This window comes from Protopterus annectens, chromosome 13.part0, assembly GCF_019279795.1.
Source record: "Protopterus annectens isolate FY-2018-M chromosome 13.part0, PAN1.0, whole genome shotgun sequence".
NCBI lineage: Eukaryota > Metazoa > Chordata > Ceratodontiformes > Protopteridae > Protopterus > Protopterus annectens.
This window is the reverse complement of record NC_056747.1, coordinates 568901267-568921382: the sequence shown is the minus strand read 5'-3', so window position 1 is coordinate 568921382 and position 20116 is coordinate 568901267. Positions and strand designations below refer to the sequence as shown.

The 20116-nt window shown below is 40.0% G+C and overlaps 1 protein-coding gene across 1 annotated transcript in view; it reads left to right on the top strand.

Annotated features, from left to right (window-relative positions):
• Positions 1-20116, top strand: part of LOC122787937 (uroplakin-3b-like) — a 126773-nt gene that overhangs the window by 85950 nt on the left and 20707 nt on the right. The window contains exon 3 of the mRNA XM_044054864.1: positions 10444-10666. Coding sequence (XP_043910799.1) covers positions 10444-10666 — 223 coding nt within the window. The remainder of the gene's footprint in view (positions 1-10443; positions 10667-20116) is intronic.

Below are 20116 nucleotides of genomic sequence, written 5' to 3'. Positions count from 1 at the left end.
CCTTAAGAATGGGCCTGTAATCCATTCTAAAAAATATAGACCAATAACTTGCCTTCCAATGATGTGCAAACTATATACTGGAATTGATGCAGATAGAGTTTATAGTCATTTAGAAGAAAACTCAGTCATGGCAATTGATCAAAAGAACGTCATATGGAACTAAGGATCAATTGTTGCAAAATAAAACCATAAAGGAGAATTGTAAAACAGGAGAATAATCTTATGGCATGGATAGATTGCAAAAAAAGCATTTGGTTGCATCCCACATTCATGCATAAAGGAGTGCTTACAGATGTGTAAGATATATCATACTTTGATCAACTGCATTACAGTGACCATTTGCAATTAAGACATAACATTAAGACATAACAAAAAGAAAACTATTATCCCAGGGATAAAAATTCAAAGGGGGATATTCCAGGGTGAATCTTTGTCACTGCTGTTGTTTTGTCTTGTCCTTAACCCATTAAGCTGTTAACTTAACAGATCAGGCCTTTGTTAAAATCTGGCTTCCAGAAAGCAAACTTGCTTAAAGATTTCTCATCTACATTTTATTGGTGACTTAAAACGTTATAGTTCATCAGTAAGGAGTTGAAAGCACAACTGCAAGTGGTCTAGCCATCTCAGGTGATACAAGAATGTAATTTGGTCCTGATAAATATGCTAACACAACTCTTAAAGCAGAAAAGCTGCAGTACCAAGAAAATATCAGTCTAGGACAGCAATGTGATATAAAAGACCTTGAGCAGGAAGGAGGGTATACCCATTTGGGAACTGATGAAGAATCTGCAATAAAACACAAACAAACATGAATAAAACTCAGAAATACTTCAGAAGATTAAAAGTAATACTGAAAACAGCCTTGACATCTACGAAAAAAGTTCAAGCTATAAACCAATTTGCTGTTCATTTTCTAACTTACAGTTTTGGTGTGATTGACTTGCTCCAAAACGTATTGGACCCGTTGCACAGGAAAACAAGAAAAATGTGTCATGCTTATCAAATTATATATAACAATTAGTGTATACCAAGACTATGTATTCTGCACTGTGAAGGAAATATGAGCCTCTTTGAAATTATGTAAGCATTGCTTCTCTTTTGTGCCACCAGCTGTTTTATTCTCTCTCACCTGCTTCAGGGTCCAGGCATTTCATTCCTAGGTCCAGTCTCTTTAATACCATGTGGGTTTTCAGATCACCTGTGGATTGGGTGGCCTGATGTCCTTCAAGGATGCATCTGCAGTCCTTACAAATGGGTTGTCCTGTCGTCAGGCAGCCCTTCGGTCGGCCGGATTCCAAAGTCTGGGTCTGGCCTCGGCTGGTGTCGCACTTCACCCGACGTCATAGCTGCAGTTCTTCGGGTATAAAGGCATCAGCCGACGCCATTTTCCTCAGTCTTTCTTGCCGCATGGCGCCCGAAGCAGAAGCTGTTCGCAAGTGCCGGTCGGTCAGAACCAGAGATTACTACTACCGAATACTTATACTACTACCGAAGACTTCTAAAAAGCTAAGTACCCCGTTGGGGACACTTTCTTGCCTCAGCCGATGTCAGAAAAAGTGAATAACTGTTTAACTTGTGGGAAACAAATACCTCATAAAGATTTCCACTCTTACTGCTTACCTTGTTTAGGCCCAGACCACGACGTAGCAGCTTGTCTAGCCTGTGCTTCTTTTAACTGACGGACGCTTAGACGTCGGTCGGAATTTGCTGAGGAGTTTTTCGGCTCCGATTTTGCTTACATTATGCCGTCGGATCCTCCGACTACGCAAATATCTAAAAAGCGCAAGGAAAAGGACCGACACTCACGGTCCGCAGTTTCGGCCGAAACCGCGGTTAAGCCAACCGCGAGTGTCTCGGTTTCGGCTGAAACCGAGCTCGCGGTTCTTCCTTCAGCCGAAAACTTACCTCCTAGCGAGGCCTCATCCAACCTGGTGGAATCGGCTTCTGAAATCCCACCTGCTCTTGCAGGTTCCCAGGAATTATCTGATACTATCCCCTTGGATATTTCAACCCCTGCACGTGGAGCTGCTAGGCCACCTGCAACCATGTCAATTAAGGCCTTTGCCAGGGCTAAAGCAGCTAAATCTACTAAATCTGTGCCTGCTAAGACCCCCTCTCACAGGCCTAGCTCTAGTTCACAAATGCTTAGTCTAGCAGAGGATCTCATTTCTTTGATCCGGGGATCCCAACCTCACCCAGACAGGGCCTCTCACCCACCTCCAGAGAAGAGGCCTAGAGACCCCTGAGCCAGTTTCTACAGATGACTCCTCTGATGATTCAGATAATACAAACCCTCCAGAGGGCCCTTTCTCCCCTTATGAAGACTCTGATGCTGAAGAGTCCATTCCTTCTGCCTCTCCGCCTGAGGAATTTTCCTTTGGGGAAACCTTGCATGCTATGAGGGAACAATTTCAGTGGCAGGGCCAGGATTTTTCAGACTTTAGAAAAAGGCTTAGAACCTTTCTGCATTTACCACAGCATAGGCCTTTAGCCATCCCTCCAGTTCTCTCTGTTGTGGATGATGCATTTAATGATGCTTGTACTGCTCCTGATTCACTACCTCCGGCCCCTGCTAAGCCCGATAGGTACTACAGGGTCTCGGACACACATTATCATTTGTATAAGGCTCCTTTTGCAGATCCCGAAACTATCTCCCAGGGACCTAAGGCTGTAGCAGCTACCTCTGCCAAAAACCCCCTCCCGTCTGAAAGGGAATCCAGGTCCTTAGAGAGATGGGGTAAAAAAGTTTACACTTCTGCTACTCTTTCAGCTAGGGCCTTGAACTGTCAATTCCACATGATCCAGTATCAAGAATTTATGTTAGACCAGTTAACTAAAAAGCTGTCCTCGGATGAACCATTAGACAAAAAAATCTGTTCAGGAAATGGTACATAACATTCAGCAGGTCAGTAATCATTCCTTAAAATGTGGCTATGATGCACTGGAGGCTTCCTTTAGATCAGCCATGACTGGCACAGTGATCAGAAGACATGCATGGTTAAAAGAGCAGGCCTTACCAGACCATGTCAAATCAAAGCTACTAGATGCTCCCATGGACAAGATCAATTTGTTTGACTCTCCTGCACAACAGGTGCTGAAGAAGATGGAAGAGAAGGCAAAATCTGTCCAGACAGTGAAAGATTTCTTACAGGTCCAACCTCCAAGGTTTAGCAGGAATTGGCCCTCCAAGAATTGGTCCTTTCCAGACACCTCCAGAGCTCAGAGAGGCAGGAATAGGCGCTCAAGAGGCAGAGGTCAATCCAGAGGTGCCTACAGGGGACGCCAGTGGCAGGCAAACAACCAGCGAGGTACAGCCACAGATACAGCCACCACCACTACTACAGGACAATCACAGTGACTTGGCTCTGGCACCACCTACCAGGGAACAACTAGAAGCACCCTTAGGCGGGAAGCTAGCCTTATTTTCAGTAAACTGGCATTACATCACAGGAGACAAGTGGATTTTGCAGACAATAGACCAAGGTTACAGGTTTCACTTCCATACTCTACCAAGGAAGAGAGGAATGCCAAACCTACCTCCAAATCAAAAGGCAGAAGCTCTAAAACAAATAACTCACTTACTAAGGATGAGAGCTGTAGAAAAGGTACCATCTATGGAGCAAGGACAGGGATTTTACTCCAGGCTCTTCCTGGTACCAAGAAAAGAAAACAAATGGAGACCTATTCTCGACCTGTCCGCTTTAAACACATTCCTCATTGTTCCAAAATTCAAAATGCTGACCCTACAGCAGCTTCTTCCCATGTTGGGCAAGGAGTCTTGGCTGGTAACTCTAGATCTCAAGGAGGCATACCTGCATGTCCCCATACGACCAAATTGCAGAAGATACCTCAGATTTCTTGCAGGATCAGAGCATTATCAATTCTCAGCATTGCCCTTTGGCTTATCTACTGCGCCCAGAGTGTTCACGAAATGCCTGGCATCAGTAATTGCTCATTGCAGGCTTCAGGGAATCCAAATCTACCCTTACCTGGACGACTGCCTGTTACAAGCGGACAACAAAACAAGCTAACAGAAGACTTGAAAAGGGTCATTTATCTACTGCAAGCCCTGGGATACACAGTCAATATAAAAAAGTCAAGGCTGATACCATCCCAAAGGATAACCTTTTTGGGTGCAGAGCTGGACACATCAAAACAAATGGCATTCCTAACAGTGGAAAAACAGGAGCAACTCCCTCTCTACTTCTTGGCATTAACAAAGCAGAACCAGCTAACAGCAAGAAAAGTCCTGCAAGCCTTGGGTTTCATGGCATCCTGCATAATATTGGTTCCACATGCCAGACTGCATATGAGAAAGTTACAGTGGTACCTAAGGCATTTATGGTCTCAGCACAAGCACAGCCTAGAAACCCAAATTCCAATAATCCCATGCCTGAAACAAGAATTCCAATGGTGGGCTCAGGCCTGTCAATCAAACAAAGGACTGCCCTTCCACAGCACTCAACCAAGCCAGACCATCACAACGGACGCCTCAGACCTCGGTTGGGGCACATGCTGGACAAGTGCATACAAGGCTTATGGACTCAAGACCAGCTGCACCTACACATAAATCAAAAGGAAATGCTGGCAGTAAAACTGGCAATTCAGACATTCAGACCATTTCTCCGACAAGGTCAACAGTTGATAAGGACAGACAACACCACAGTTATGTGGTACATCAACAAACAGGGAGGCACACATTCGTAACCTCTATGCCGGATGGCAATGGACCTCTGGAATGTGGCCCTGAGCTTCAACATTCAGTCACAAGCAATTTTTGTGCCAGGAAAAGAAAACATTCTAGCAGACATACTAAGCAGAACTACCATGGATGCCCACGAATGGATGCTGCATCCGGACATCTTCAAAACCATTACAAGAAAGTGGGGACTACCAGAAATAGACTTATTTGCATCCCCACGCAATCACCAACTGAAGGAATTCTGCACAAGGACGTACCACCCACTTGCTTGGAAAGTGGACTCCCTATCTTTCAGTTGGAAAAACCTGACAGCATATGCATTCCCACCACTTCCTTTGATGCACAAGGTGCTATTGAAGATCAAAGAGGACCGTCCAAGGATCATCCTGATAGCTCCAGACTGGCCAAGGCAACATTGGTACCCATTACTGAGGAACATGTCTCGGGAACAAATATGGACTCTACCTCTAGTTCCCTTACTGTTAACACAGAACAACTACAACACCCTGCATCCAAACCTGAAAACACTGCAGCTGTCTGCCTGGAACATTGCATAAGACCAAATAACCCAAATTTATCCCAAAGGGTTAAAGACATTATCTTGGAGGCTCGCAGACCCTCAACAAGAAAAAATTATTCAGCAAAATGGAAAAGATATCACATTTGGAGTACTGCAAAGGAGAAAATGTGTCACTGGTAAACATAGCCAACATCCTGGAATACTTGGCAGAGCTCTTCCACAACGGCCTGTCCTATTCTTCCATTAAGATTCATGCATCAGCTATTTCAGCAGAATACAACTTGGATCCTCCAGTCTTCTCACATCCTCTGCTCAGGCAGTTTCTGAGAGGAATTAAAAATGTAAAACCACCTAGGAAACCACCATTGCCAGCATGGGACTTGAACTTTGTGCTAGAAAAGTTGACACTCCTCCTTTCGAACCAGCAGCAACAGCAGACTTACAATACTTATCATGGAAAACTGCTTTCCTGCTTGCAATCACTTCAGCAAGAAGGGTATCTGAGCTACAGGCATTAATGGCAGTACAGCCCTTCCTGATCTTCCATCAAGATAGAGTGTCCATGAGAACAAATCCTACTTTTATGCCAAAGGTGGTCTCCAGGGTATCTTTAAATCAAGCTATCCATCTACCTACATTCTTCCCCAACCCACAGAACAGGGGAGAAAGACTGTTGCATACCTTGGATGTACATAGACAACTACGCTACTATCTGGACAGGACCAAGGGCAATAGAAAAACTGACCAGCTACTGGTAGCATATGCAACAGGAATGGAAGGAAAAGCAATTTCAAAACAGACAATCTCTAAGTGGATAGGATATTGCATTAGATTTTGTTACTCCTACCATGGGAAGAAAACTCCAGAAAACATCAGACCTCACTCTACAAGGGCAACAGCCACTACCACAGCTTTTCTACGAGGAGTGGCTACCAAAGGCATTTTAGAGGCTGCTACTTGGAGCTCCGTGCATACATTTGCCAAGCATTATAATTTACCTTTATACTCCAGATCCCGAGCAGGTTTTGCCACTGCTGTTTTGCACGGGATCTTAACTACACCATAATCTTATTTCTCCTCCTCCCCCAGTTTGGCTATGGTATTCTACCCATTTGTAAGGACTGCAGATGCATCCTTGAAGGACATAGTACAGTTTTGTACCTACCATAAATGTAGATATCCGATAGGCATGCATCTGCAGTCAGGATTACCCACCCTCCTTCCCCTCTGTGGTACTCCTAGGGTATTTGCCCATCTTGTAGCTAGCTGGGGGAATCTATTATGGTGTATTTGTTTGTATATATGTACATACATGCTTATTTTTTGTTTGCTCTCTACTATTTGGAACCATTTGCATTATCCAAATTTAGCATTCCTAGAGGGCACCTGGCATCTGGGGCAAGAAACACTGAGGAAAATGGCGTCGGCTGATGCCTTTATACCCGAAGAACTGCAGCTATGACGTCGGGTGAAGTGCAACACCAGCCGAGGCCAGACCCAGACTTTGGAATCCGGCCGACCGAAGGGCTGCCTGACGACAGGACAACCCATTTGTAAGGACTGCAGATGCATGCCTATCGGACATCTACATTTATGGTAGGTACAAAACTGTACTTTCTTTTTCTTCATACTGCACAATGATAGCACCTGACAGACTATTTCTGAATATATTGTGCTGCATTCCAGCTGCACACAAGAGCAGTTGTGTCCTTCTTAGATACACTGGCATGGGAAACGGACACACACAGACACACACACAAACACATGCGTGCGCGCGCACACACACACACACACACACACACACACACACACACACACACACACACACACACACACACACACACACACACACACACACACACACACACACACATTACAGGGAAGGCTGGTAATACTATCCCGGCCAAAGTTAGTAAAGTGCTAAGCACCACAGATTATCAGTCTCAGTTATAGTTTCAGTCTTGCTAATATGCCAGAGAATTATAAACACAAATAATAATGTGTGTCAGAGCACTCTGGATAATTAAATGTAGTCACCATCAGCTTGTTAGTATTTAGCAATAAATACTCTCTAGTCAGTCAGTAAGTAAACAGATGACCAGCCATGAACTGTTTTAAAGTGATTAAATAAAAACAATTTTCGTAGAAAAGAATGAGTTAAGTAATACAATTAACAGTTTTATATGCAGAGAAATATGAAATTGCATGTGGAACAGAATATATACAATACAATTAAGAAAAATATACATCTACAGCTAGGCTTTGCTATTTCTTCTCTGAAAAAAAAAATGATCAGCCTGACTACAGTAGTTGAATGAACTGCCAGAACATAGAAGGCAGGGACAAAGTGCAGAGAACTCACATATTACAGGCTGTAGTGTCAACCTTTCTCTCTTTTTTTCTGTTCTTAGCCTGTTGATTTGTATGTTTTTCACACAGACCATAGATGCAACTGAGCAGAATGTCATGCTTAGACACTGATGAGTTTGTATACTTGCTGTTGGCTAACTATCTCCTTAGAAGAGTTTTCTAATTGATCATTTATGACCCTTATCTTCCCAGCGTAGGAAAAGTCACAGATCTAGTATTCCAAGAGCAGAACAATTATATCCTATTTCAGGTCTATATTAGAACACCGAACTTTCAAAATTTCGAGTGTTCTAATATCGACCCGTTTTCAGTGAACGCTGAAAATATCGAAGAAACAGAAAACCAAATTTTTTACTAGGGAACAAATTTGGTTGTCCGTTTCTGTTGCTTCGGTATTTTCAGCGCTGTGGTGGAAAGTTACGGGTCAGGCTCAGGTAAGTGTGCGATTGTGTGGACATGAGGGTTAGGGTGGGTTAGGTGAGTTAGGGTTAGGGTGCGGGTCAGGTAAGTGTGCGATTGTATGGACATGAGGGTTAGGGCGGGGTAGGTGAGTTAGGGTTAGGGTGCGGGTGAGGTGACTGTGCGATAATGACGAAACTTAGGGTTAGGGTTTGGGTTAAGGTAAGTGGATAGTTAGTGGTGTATGTATAGTTTAGTGTAGGGTTAGGTGTAAGAGTGTAGGTGTATGTATGTGTATTGCTGTTTGTTTGGTGTGCTTGTGTTGTGTGTATGTGTTTTGGAACAGCAAATTTTTTCACTAGGAAAAAATTCGCTGTTCTGTATGTTCGATGTTTTAAATTTTCGATTAATAGGGTTCGATATTAGAACACTCGAAATTTTGAAAGTTCGGTGTTCTAATATAACCCCCCCTATTTCATGTGTCTGCCATGCACTTCACAACCTAAGTATAATTGCTGTTTTTCCCAAAGAAGGAACTTGCACCTTCGTTTACAAACTTTATGTAAGTTTCTACAGATATACATTCCTTTAAAAAAGTTTACAATTCTCATATATTTTTACTGCCACTGAAAAACACATCACACATAATTGCAAATTAAGTCGCATATTTTTAGTTTACCTTCTTTAAGTATTGTAATATTTAAGTGCATCTCACATATATGTTACATTCTTACTCTGAAAACAGTGGCGTATTTATTTGCAGACATCACTATTTGAATAAGGGATGAACTTGGATTTATAAATAAGAGGACAGCAGCAGCAATTCTCATGACTGTTGATATTAAAATAGAAATCAGGAAATGTTAAGTTGAAATATGACCGTCATACTTGTAAAACAACAGTCTTTCTGGCCACTGTCTTGAAAATATTTACTGAGGAATCCTGTCATGTGGCTATCGACTAACACAGTGACAGAATACCTCTATTTATTATGTTCCAGATAAGAATAATGTTACAAACTTGGCTTCTTGAAAAGTAAAACCTTTGAAGAATTTGTGTCTTACAGTTCATATTTACCTTATAATGCTGACAATATGGTTCCCTATGTAGGCAAGAAGGATTATGTTGCTTCAGTTTGAAAATGCTTGATGACTTCTTATATTAATGTAATTTTATGGAGCAACCAATAAAATGTTTATAAATAGAAGGATCAAGTTGTTATAATATCCTTGTTATCAAAATAAATGTTACATTATATATAAATTCAAAATAGTGACAAAAATGCACATCTACAACATGTTAGTTTTATTAATATGGTCAACAATTCTGTGATGCAGAAATGTAATAAATATTAGAACTCAAGATTTTTTTATTTTATTTAAATGAATGGTAAAAAATGATTCAACTGTTTATAAAATCAAACACAAATTAAAATTATAACAAAAATGTGGAATGCAATGCCTGAATTAGCATGCACTGGCAGTGGCGGGGTGTGCAATTAGCTTTAGAATGAATAAGCCACCAGACATAACTATAAATAGCTTCAGACTATTCAAGCTGGTTACAATGTCTTGCAAGTAAATAACATGTTGGATTATTTTAAGTTCTTTTCTTTTCATTTTCTTGGGTCTTACCTTCACTGCTCATCCTCTGTATTTCCTCCCCACGTAACCTATTCATATGTCCCTTCCAACATTTAAGATGAGAACAAAAAAGGAAATATTATATAGTAGTAACACCAGCCAGATAATATTTTTGCATTCATTCCTACCTGTAGCCATCTGCACAGTATTCCTTTTCTCATGCTGCAAGATTTGGAACAACACAGATAACTACCATTGTATGTGTGTGTGTATATATACATATATATATATATATATATATAGAGAGAGAGAGAGAGAGAGATATTAGGATTGTAGTATTTACTGTTAAACATTTATACCTGTATCTTTTTTCATGTGTGATCATAGTAAGGCTGCAAACAGCAAAACCATTGTATTCATGTAGTTATACATAACCTCACATGCCACAGCTAGTGAGATTATATGTCCCTACATGCTGCAGCTACTGAGGTTAAAACCAACAATTAATTTTTTTCTCAGTAATCCCCCCATCTGCAATGAAAAAGTGTGATGGCAATGAATTCCTCCTGCAGGAAAAGTGAGAATGCTAACATTTATCCTCGTCTTCCTTTGAGATGGCACATAGGCCACACCTCAGGCAACACCGTGCCCTAATACAATTAACCCTATAGCATGTATTTTACTGCTTACGTTTAAGGGGGACATGTAATGTACTGATGATAAGACAATTTCCAGTGTAGAAAGGTAGATGCAAGACAAAAATAATGCTTAGCATTTGCTTTATGTAAAGTCTATGGAATAGAGAAAATATATAGCAGAAAATTTATTTTGCTAGTGTATAATTTTGTGTTTGCATTTCTTCCCTTTAGGTGCAGTAAGTAAAATAAATATTATAGCAGCAACCTATCCAAATTTTCCAAATATCTATCCAGCATTCCTGACTTTGAGCACACCTATTAACCAGTTTGACTGTAATGACCTTGGTCAAAGTGTTATTCGAGCCTTACGCGTTGGTGCAGATAATGCCTGTCAAAATGATGTAACTGCCACTAGCTGCAATGGGCCTTTACCAAGTGACCCAGGAGCATACAGGTAACGGTAATTTGATGATATATGACAAAGTGTTTTTCAGAAGACACTAGCCAGATTCAGATGCAAAGTGGCTTTTTCTGCATTTACTGGCACTGATATGTATACTTCTTTTAGCAGAGTGACTCATTGTATAATCATCTTTGTGGTTTTTCTAAGTCTTCTCTAGTGAATGAAGTACACATACTAATTCTTGTAAATGACACATAAATGTTATTTTTACATTTTCTGTACTGCATGAAGCTGTTATGCATGTTGCAATGTCTTCTGTTTGTTTACCTCATTTTAACCCAGTTTACAGCTACTGAACTAATATTGTTGTGCATTGTACTGTTGTAGAGCATACAGACCATACCTTTGTTTTTCTGCAACATTATCCAGATCAGATTACAGCTCTTAGTATACATACAGAACTGCCAATAAATCATATATAATTTATCTTCAACCTAAAAACATTAACACCTTATAGAAAGCAGACAATGGAATATCCTGAAGAATTTAGTATGCAGGAAGGTGTGAGCTCCAGCACATCAAATTATATACTCCCACTTTCCTCATTAATTACAACTTCTGGGTATATTCTTTGCAATGTGCAACATGGTCCAAAATGTGTTTCTCCCCTCTCCCCACTTCTTTTATTTATACACACTTGTGATAAGTGTCCAACAAAAAGTAGTCTTGAATAAGTATATGCCAGTGACTGGCACAGTCCCTTCTGTCAGTCTGTCTGCCTGTCTCTCTCTCTCATACACACACACACACACACACACACACACACACACACACACACACACACACACACACACACACACACACACTTTTTTCATGGCCAGTTGCAAAATGAAATGACATCCAGGGGCATATGCCCAATGATAGAAAAATATGAGTACTGCAGTGTATTTTGAGCTGCTTCGTGTGTATATGGTTGTATATGCATCACTGTGAACATACCTGTACAACGGCAAGTAAAGGGAAGCAAGCATTAAAAGACTAGACTTCTTCTATTCATTTAGCAATCATACAGTATTACATTAAGTTGGTAAAAATTATTGTAACATTTGTTAATGTCTGTTATGTACTTCACAGATAAAGATTCTAGTTGTCTACTGATGTACTATGTTCTTCATCTGTAAATATGTTGTAAGTAATTGCTATGTTAAATTGTTAATTGCTGTGTAATCCAATGTAACTACTGTCTGTTTATTTTAACTGTGGAGCTTTTCTCCCCGGGCCTCTGCTGAAAATGGACCTACGTCAGGTCGGACACTCCCAGTTAACAAATGTAAATAAATAAATAAATATAACAGACTGGTTCCATGTTATACCTACATTTGTAGTAATAATTTCAGAGTTCCAGGATGCAAAACTGTTAACAAGAAAATAGACAATTTTAAAAGAAAAACAACACAGCAAAAGTGATGAAAATCCTCTTCTGACAAAAAGATAAATCTGGAATATGGGTTACATGAGTAATGTACAGGTAGAGAACTAATGTAATTTGCAGTGATTTCTGCATAACCAATAGGCTAATTAATGATTATATATAGGAAAATTTTATATAGCATGACCATGAATAGTAAACAATTTGCTTACAGGCAATAAAAAGTGATTTTTCACATAGCTTCAAATCAAGTGAATCGTAATCAGTTAATTACAGCAATGTTATAATACAGAGTGACAACGAGTTTAAAAATATTTATCTTAATGCAATACAAGGTGATTATTTTTTTTCTGCAGCATGAAGAGTTATTCAGTGATTTGCACAATGATTTATATAAAATGACCTTAGGCATGAAAATACTCCATCTAAATGCATCACAATGTGATAAAGGTACCCGTCAGTGTGATTTGTATATAAAAAAAAACATGGATAATAAGATGACTATAATGCAAGTAGCTGAAAGTGAAATCAGTCATAAAAGTAGGCCATACTAGAAATGTTAGTAGTTTTCTTTTAGGCCATACTAGAAATAGTAGTGTTTTTTTTGTTTGTTTGCTTGTTTTTGTTTTTGTAATGCTACTGTGGAAGACTGGTTAGCTTATACTGAATAAGTAAACTTTATTACAATGGAAATGTCACTGAATGTAAAAAAAAAAAGTTTCAGCACTGTTCAATGTAATAGTCACCAAAACATTTAGAATATGGTATGTTTATTTGAATGAGAAGAGCCTGCATTAATACAATTTCAAGATAATTGCCATAGATGCACTTTTTAAGTAGCTACAGATTGCATGCATGGGATCAATCATATCTGAAAAGACTGCCTTCATCTATGTATCCTTGATGTCTAGCTTACTGAGTTTAACTTGTTAAAAACTCAACCTGGTTAAAGCCTTTGATACTATTCCCCACTCGGGTATAATAAACTCTCTCAACTAGGCATTAGTCCATATGTTACTAGATGGGTAGCAAACTGGCTCAATGATAGAACCCACCTAGTCAAAATAGGGGAAGCCACCTCAAGCAGTCGACCCATAATGAGTGGTGTATCCCAGGGATCAGTCTTGGGGCTTTTGTTGTTTGGGATATACTTTTCTGAGGTGCAGGCCAAAACTAGTCGATTATGGCTGATCAAGTTTACAGATGACTGCAAGCTGGGTGCTGTCATAAGTTTCCTTAGTGATGTGGACATCCTCCAAGACGGTCTCACCCAAACATATGACTTTTGCCAGAAACATGACCTCAAACTGAATGCCAAAAAATGCATCATCATCCCCTTTGGAGAGAGTGACATCCTCACAAATTATCACATTAATAACAAGGTCCTAAGCACGCAATCAGTCGTGAGAGACTTGGGCACCCAGGTTGATAGCAAACTGACTTTTGACCACCATATTGCCTCCATTGTACGGAAAGCTTTCTACATGGCCCACCTCATTAGTAAGAGTATCTCATCCAGGGACAAGGTGGTCATAACATTCCTGTATTCTTCCCTTATAAGACCCATTATTGAGTACAATGCCCCTTTCAGCATGTACCTCACAAAGCACATGCAGCAGCTGGAGAGACCACAGAGGTTACTCACCAGGAGAATCCAGGACTTCAAACATCTACCCTACACAGATAGGCTAAAGGCCCTGTCCCGCTACTCAGTCTTCTACAGACTCCTCAGAGGTGACCTCTGTCTGGCATACAAAGCAATCTCAGACCCTGCCTTGATGGGACTGCTGCATATCCGCAAGTCAAGCTCCACTCAAGTAACCCACAAGCACAATCTCAACCTATCTGTAAAATCAATAGGACTTGTTGGTGGGACAGATTTGTGTCCCAAAGGCTCCCCCTTTTGTGGAATAGACTCCCACTCCATGTCAAGCAGAGCACCTCATTAATGCTTTTTAAGGGCAACCTGGATAACTGGATGGGGAACAGAAAATACACCCCTGGAATTCCACTTGTCCCTGCTGGACAGGGGCATCAGGTGCTGACATGTCGAAACATGGGCTAAATTCTTGGCTAGGCTTGCATGGGCCTCAGGGCCAATAGCCTAGTAAGTTCCTATGATCCTATGAACCTGACAAAAGCACCCTTCATATGGGGATGAAAACCCCACACTGCCCTCAAACATATATACTAACTCCTCAGTTGCAGAAAACAAAGAAAATATAAAGTCTAATAAAACAAAGGAATCACGTTTGACGCACATTTACAAACCACCCTACAGTGTTTTCCTATAGAAAACAGTGATCAGGGATTTTGACATTTGGAAGTTGAACTTGACCAGATGGAGCTTCATCCAGCTTGACTTCATGAAGTGTAGAAAAGCAAAATATTATTTCAGTGTCAAAGAAAATCTTTATAAAGAATGGTCATTCACAACAGATCGTTAGGGATATGGAACTAGATATATGGTTAATTAATGAAACAACCTTCATACCTTTACTCAGATTACATCTGCCAAACAAAAACAGTCAATACCATACTTTCAACTATAGAAAATCAACAGAAACAGTGTTCTTGCAGGGATCAAGATCTCTCTAACTTTGTCCCGCATTTCTACATCTCAACATATATGAGTACTAACTCCAAGATGGTACGGTCTTGGGGGGGGGGGTAAAGTAAAACTTCCTTATCCCATGGTTCCATGATCTCCTTCAATTAAATAACCCAGTTGCAACAAAACATCTGAATCAGTGAAACTGGTTTGATGATTCCTGTTTTACAACACAGCTTCAAAAACAGCAAGGAATCCATAGACATGGTTTACAACAAGAGTTCAAACCTTCACATATCAAAAAAAAAAAATCAGATACTTTGCATTTGCTCCTAGTTATAGCCACAAATGGATTAGGTGAGAGATATTTCCAAATATTCAAGAAAGCTTTAAGACCATGTGACGGCTATCCCACTCCACAAGGGGAGAGCCACCACGGACCCCAGGAACTACTGCTCCATTAGCCTGACAAGCCTGGTCTGCAAGGCCATGGAACGTATCATCATGGAACTTTTAAACAAAGACATTGGTGATCTCCAAACTCTGGATCCCACCCAGTTCTGGTTTGTAAAAGGCAGATCATGTCTCCTAAACCTGATAGACTTCTTTGAAGCAGTCACCAAAGCCGTAGATGAGGGTAAGGTGGTTCACACAGCCTATCTAGATCTTGCCAAGGCTTTCGACACCATCCCCCACTCTGGAATTATAGATAAACTCACTAAACTAGGTATAAATCCCTATGTCACAAGATAGATTGCCAACTGGCTCACTGACAGAACCCACAATGTGAAAGTAGCAGACTCCAAATCCGACTTCAGACCATTGACAAGTAGAGTACCACAGGGTTCAGTCCTGGGTCCTCTCCTGTTTGGTATCTACTTCTCTGAAGTACAGGCTAACAGAGAAGGTCTTTGGCTAACGAAGTTTGCAGATGACTGCAAACTAGGAGCCATAATCGAAACTCCTAACTATGTGGACATCCTACAAAAGGGCCTGAGACAGATGCCTGGTGTCAAAGCCATGGCCTCAAGCTCAATGCCAAAAGGTGCATTGTCATCCCCTTTGGTAAAAACTCTGTACCCATGAACTACAACATAGGTGGTAGTATACTTAACACCAAAAGTGTGATAAGAGACCTTGGGATACAGGTGGACAGTAGTCTCTCCTTTGATAATCACATCGCCACAGTAGTCAGGTAATCCTTCTACATGGCACACCTCATCACAAAATGTTTCTCAACCAGAAAAAAAGAGGTAATTGTTCCCCTCTACTCATCACTCATTAGACCCATTATAGAGTACAATGTCCCTTTTGGTATGTACCTCACAAGACATCTACAACAACTGGAAAGGCCGCAGAAATACCACATAAAGAGGATTACCGGCCTCAAATAGATGCCCTATGCAGACTGTCTCAAAAAACTCCAGCTTTACTCCGTCGCATATCACCTACTCAGAAGTGATCTCTGCCAAACATACAAAGTTATGTCAAACCCAGAGCTGTTGGACATACTCAACTTAAAGAAATCCCAATCCCTCCGAGCTACACGTTCCAGGGACCTAAACCTTGTCACCACAATAAACAGAACATGCTAGAGGGATAGATTCCTATCCCAGAGACTTCCCATACTCTGGAATAAACTACCTATCTATATCAAACAAAGCTCCTCATTAGCACTCTTCAAGAAGAATCTTGATGATTGGATGGGAAACAGGAAATTCACCCCGGGGATCACTTCTGTGGCTCTGCTCGACAGTGGCACAGGAAAAAAATTTTCTTGGGTGGCAAAAGCCAGGGTACCTTTTTGGCTGGGCTTCTATAGGCCCTAGGGCCGATAGCCTAGTACCTACCTATGAACCTATGAGTCTTGATAATAAATATTTGAAGCACAAGATAAAAACGTTTCATTTTTATATACTAAAACACAATAGTGCATCGTATAATAAAATGCTAACAATATGTTCTTAAATCGAAATCTGAGATCGTATCTGGACTTACTGATAAATAGAGGGCAATGCACAACAAACTGGTCAGCAGTTAAATTAAACACTGAAAAGAAATAATATCAGCAAATGTGTGTTAGTGCAGAACTGTAGAACTGATAAGTAGCAATCAGTTTAAAATGTTCACGAAAAGGGTCCTTGATGTACTCAACTGATATAAGTGATAATATATGGGGTTAATCAGATCTGAAGGACATGGCTACCAGAAAGCCTAATTCCCTATTGTCTACTAAAAGGCTATTAGATTTTGATATAGCAACAGATGAGCAGTGTTGTACCATGTGAAAGATGGATGACCAGTGCAGTACTACAAGGAAGATGGATGACCAATCCTGTACACTAAAAAAGATGGACAAACAATACTATACGCAAAGTTTGATGGATAACTGGATTCAGACCTCATATGTAACAGACGACTATTGCAATGCCAAAAGTAGAATGGATGGGTAGTACCACACCCCAAAAAGGATAGAGGGACAATATGCATCAAGGATGGAATGCTGAAATGCAGTTGAAATATATTCCAAATGGGGGTCTCTACTATGGAACCAGATTCACCTAACTGACTTATTAAACTATAGTCCTAAGGCCAGCAGATGTACACAGATACTATTTTGGGTGTGAGAAGAGGCCTCCTTTGATAATGACTCTGTGAAATGGCAAAGTACAGAAAAGAAAAGGAGTGCAGAAGAAGTGGCTGAATTGGTAAGTGCCATACCTTTTTAAGGGAGAAATGTCCTTTCTTCAAGTAAGTTAAAAAGTTATCCTTTAGCAAAAAAAAAACATTTCCACCAGGATCTCAGGAAATTGCTCCACTTGTTTCCCATAACTCATAAAATGGTGATGTTATTAATGATGCCCTCATTGAAGATGTCACACCATGTCATTAGTACAGAGCTGATAAGATAAAGGATAGGAAACAGACTGAAAAGAAGAAAGGCGGATATGCCCGAACTTGTAAGGACTGCATTACAATGTATGAACTTTTATTTATTTATTTATTTGTTTACTGGTAAAGTCTGACTTGGAACAAAGACAATTTTCAGCAGAGACCTGGGGAGAAATTGTCCAGATGCATGTCTTTGTAACATGGGAAGAAACCGGAGCACCCAGAGGAAACCCACACAAATGCAGGGAGGACATACAGACTCCACACAGAAGGTTGAGAATTGAACCGGAGAACCTCTTGTTGTGAGGCGACAACATAACTGCTGCACCACTGTGCCATCCTAATGAATTAAAGTAGTGCTACATTTACATATGTATGTAAATGTATCTTTAGACAGCAACCCATATGAATAGTTTAAAGTATTATCTAATGTGTCTTTTCTTTTTAAACCCATTTCTTCATATTGCTTCGTAATGATATGATGGACCCATAACTTGTCCCCTTTCTCCATATGTCCACCATTATTTCTTCCAGGGTAAACTAGTTTACCCCTTTCATTCTCTCTTCATACTTCCTGTGCTCAAATGTTTATCATAGGTGTCAGAAGCATATACGTTACTCCTTCTGTATAGTAACAAAAGATCTACAGTCACACACGAAAACAGCTTTTCTTCTGAAACCAATTTATTTAGCATGAACCTTAAAGTGTATTGTCTTAGTCTGTCTGTGATGGTGCTTTTAATCACCATTACTCTGATACAATTTCCTGCTCTGTGCAGCTCAGTATTATGGGTGTAGCCAGACCATATACTTTGTGTATTATGGCATATACTTTATAAAATTAATTTATTTATTCTGTGTAGTGAGATGCCCTAGAATTTGTTTGTTTTTAAACTTGGCATATTTATTATGATTTTGGTTATACATTTTGGTAAATATTTTTTCAGAATGCCTGGTTATTGGGGGGGGGGGCAGAGGGGTAACCCACTACTTTCTGTGATTGGAGGGTCATACGTCTGGAGTCAAAGAGCTATATTCTTGAAGCCAATGTTAAATTCCAAAGACTCTGACTACATCCTTGTCAATCATAAGTGATAGTCAGTGATCTGTTAACTATTGCAATTGCAACTCCACCTGAACTTATTGGCTGCCATCTCAGCTTAGTTCCTAAGCTTTACCATACTCCTGAAATATTTTTTCCAGCATTATCATTTCTTGGTTTTAGGAGCTACTGCTCAAGTTGTCTATATATTAAAGAACTATTAAAATGGCTTGAAACTTCCAGTATCACAGCTTGAAAAGGCATGTAGTGTTGACTCTACATCTCCAAATCCCAAACTTACAGCAAAGATCTAGTCCAAAATATGAATCTCACACATCAGTTACTAGCTTCATTAATTTTCACCTAAACATACATGGAGCGAATGTTTGCAAAATATTTTTGGAAAAAAAAAAAAAACGTAAAGAGTTTGGCACATCAGCTCTGACATCATGATCTGATCTTGTTTAATGTTTCACGTGCTTGATAAACACTCTACCATGGAGCTTCTAGTATAGCATGGATAAACTAAGATGCAGGGAAACCGAGCTCCATCAGCTTGGCCTAAAAATTAATAAAGGGAAAAGTCTGTCACTAGTAATACAGTTAATTTGGATGTGCATAGTGACAGAAGATCTACTTGTAGGCAGAAAGCAAAAAGAATAATGATAATAATAGTATAATAATAATATAAAGAAAGTGGGAAAAGATGGTAGATATAGGGGAGAAAGGCAAAGAATATGATCATGGAAGAAAAACAAGAGGCATTTCTCCTCCCTAGTTTCAAAGAAATACAGAAAAATGAATGCTAGAATAGAGAATTACATGGGGAAGAATGACATGCAAATGAAGGAAGTAACAGAAATGTTGAATGAGCACTCAGATATAATACAGTCATTGATTTGTGAAAATGAAGGAATGAAAGACTCAATAGCAGCAACAGATGCAAAACCTGACTTAGTGGATACAACAGCTGTAAATCATGAAGACAGATCCTTGAGAGAAAAAATTTTGATTTAATGAAATTCCAAAAGGATTTCAAGGTAGAGATTCCCTAACATTTATAGACAGAAAGCTAGTGGGTTGGACACAACTGAATGAAGAGGAGATAGCAATTGAAATGGTTCACCAAACATAACAGGTCCCACAGAAAGGGGCAGTCAGGAACCCTCGCTAGATACTGGCATGATTTTCCATATACCTACATAAAGTGAAGGTCCTATTTTAATTTTGAAATATTTGTGGAAAGGAATTATGCCCTGCTCACCTGAAAAAGCAGCTTGATGAAGAGGAGGGGACAATAAGGAGTTTTTAATGGGAACAATGTGAGAGTTATTGTGGTCCATTGCAAAAGGGGTGTCTGTGGAAGAAGTTAGTTAAAAGTAAGAATATATAGAATGCAAGAGTAACAGATGCAGGCAAAAATGACAAAAAGAGAAAGATGTTTAAATGGCATAGAAAGATGAAGCTCGAACCTCTATAAACAGAGTAATGAGATGGTGACATTAAACTATTAACAAAGAAAAATGTTGCCGCCCCCCGGAAAATACTCAGGGTGGTAGAGGTGGACAGCTTAGAGTTCAGATGCAA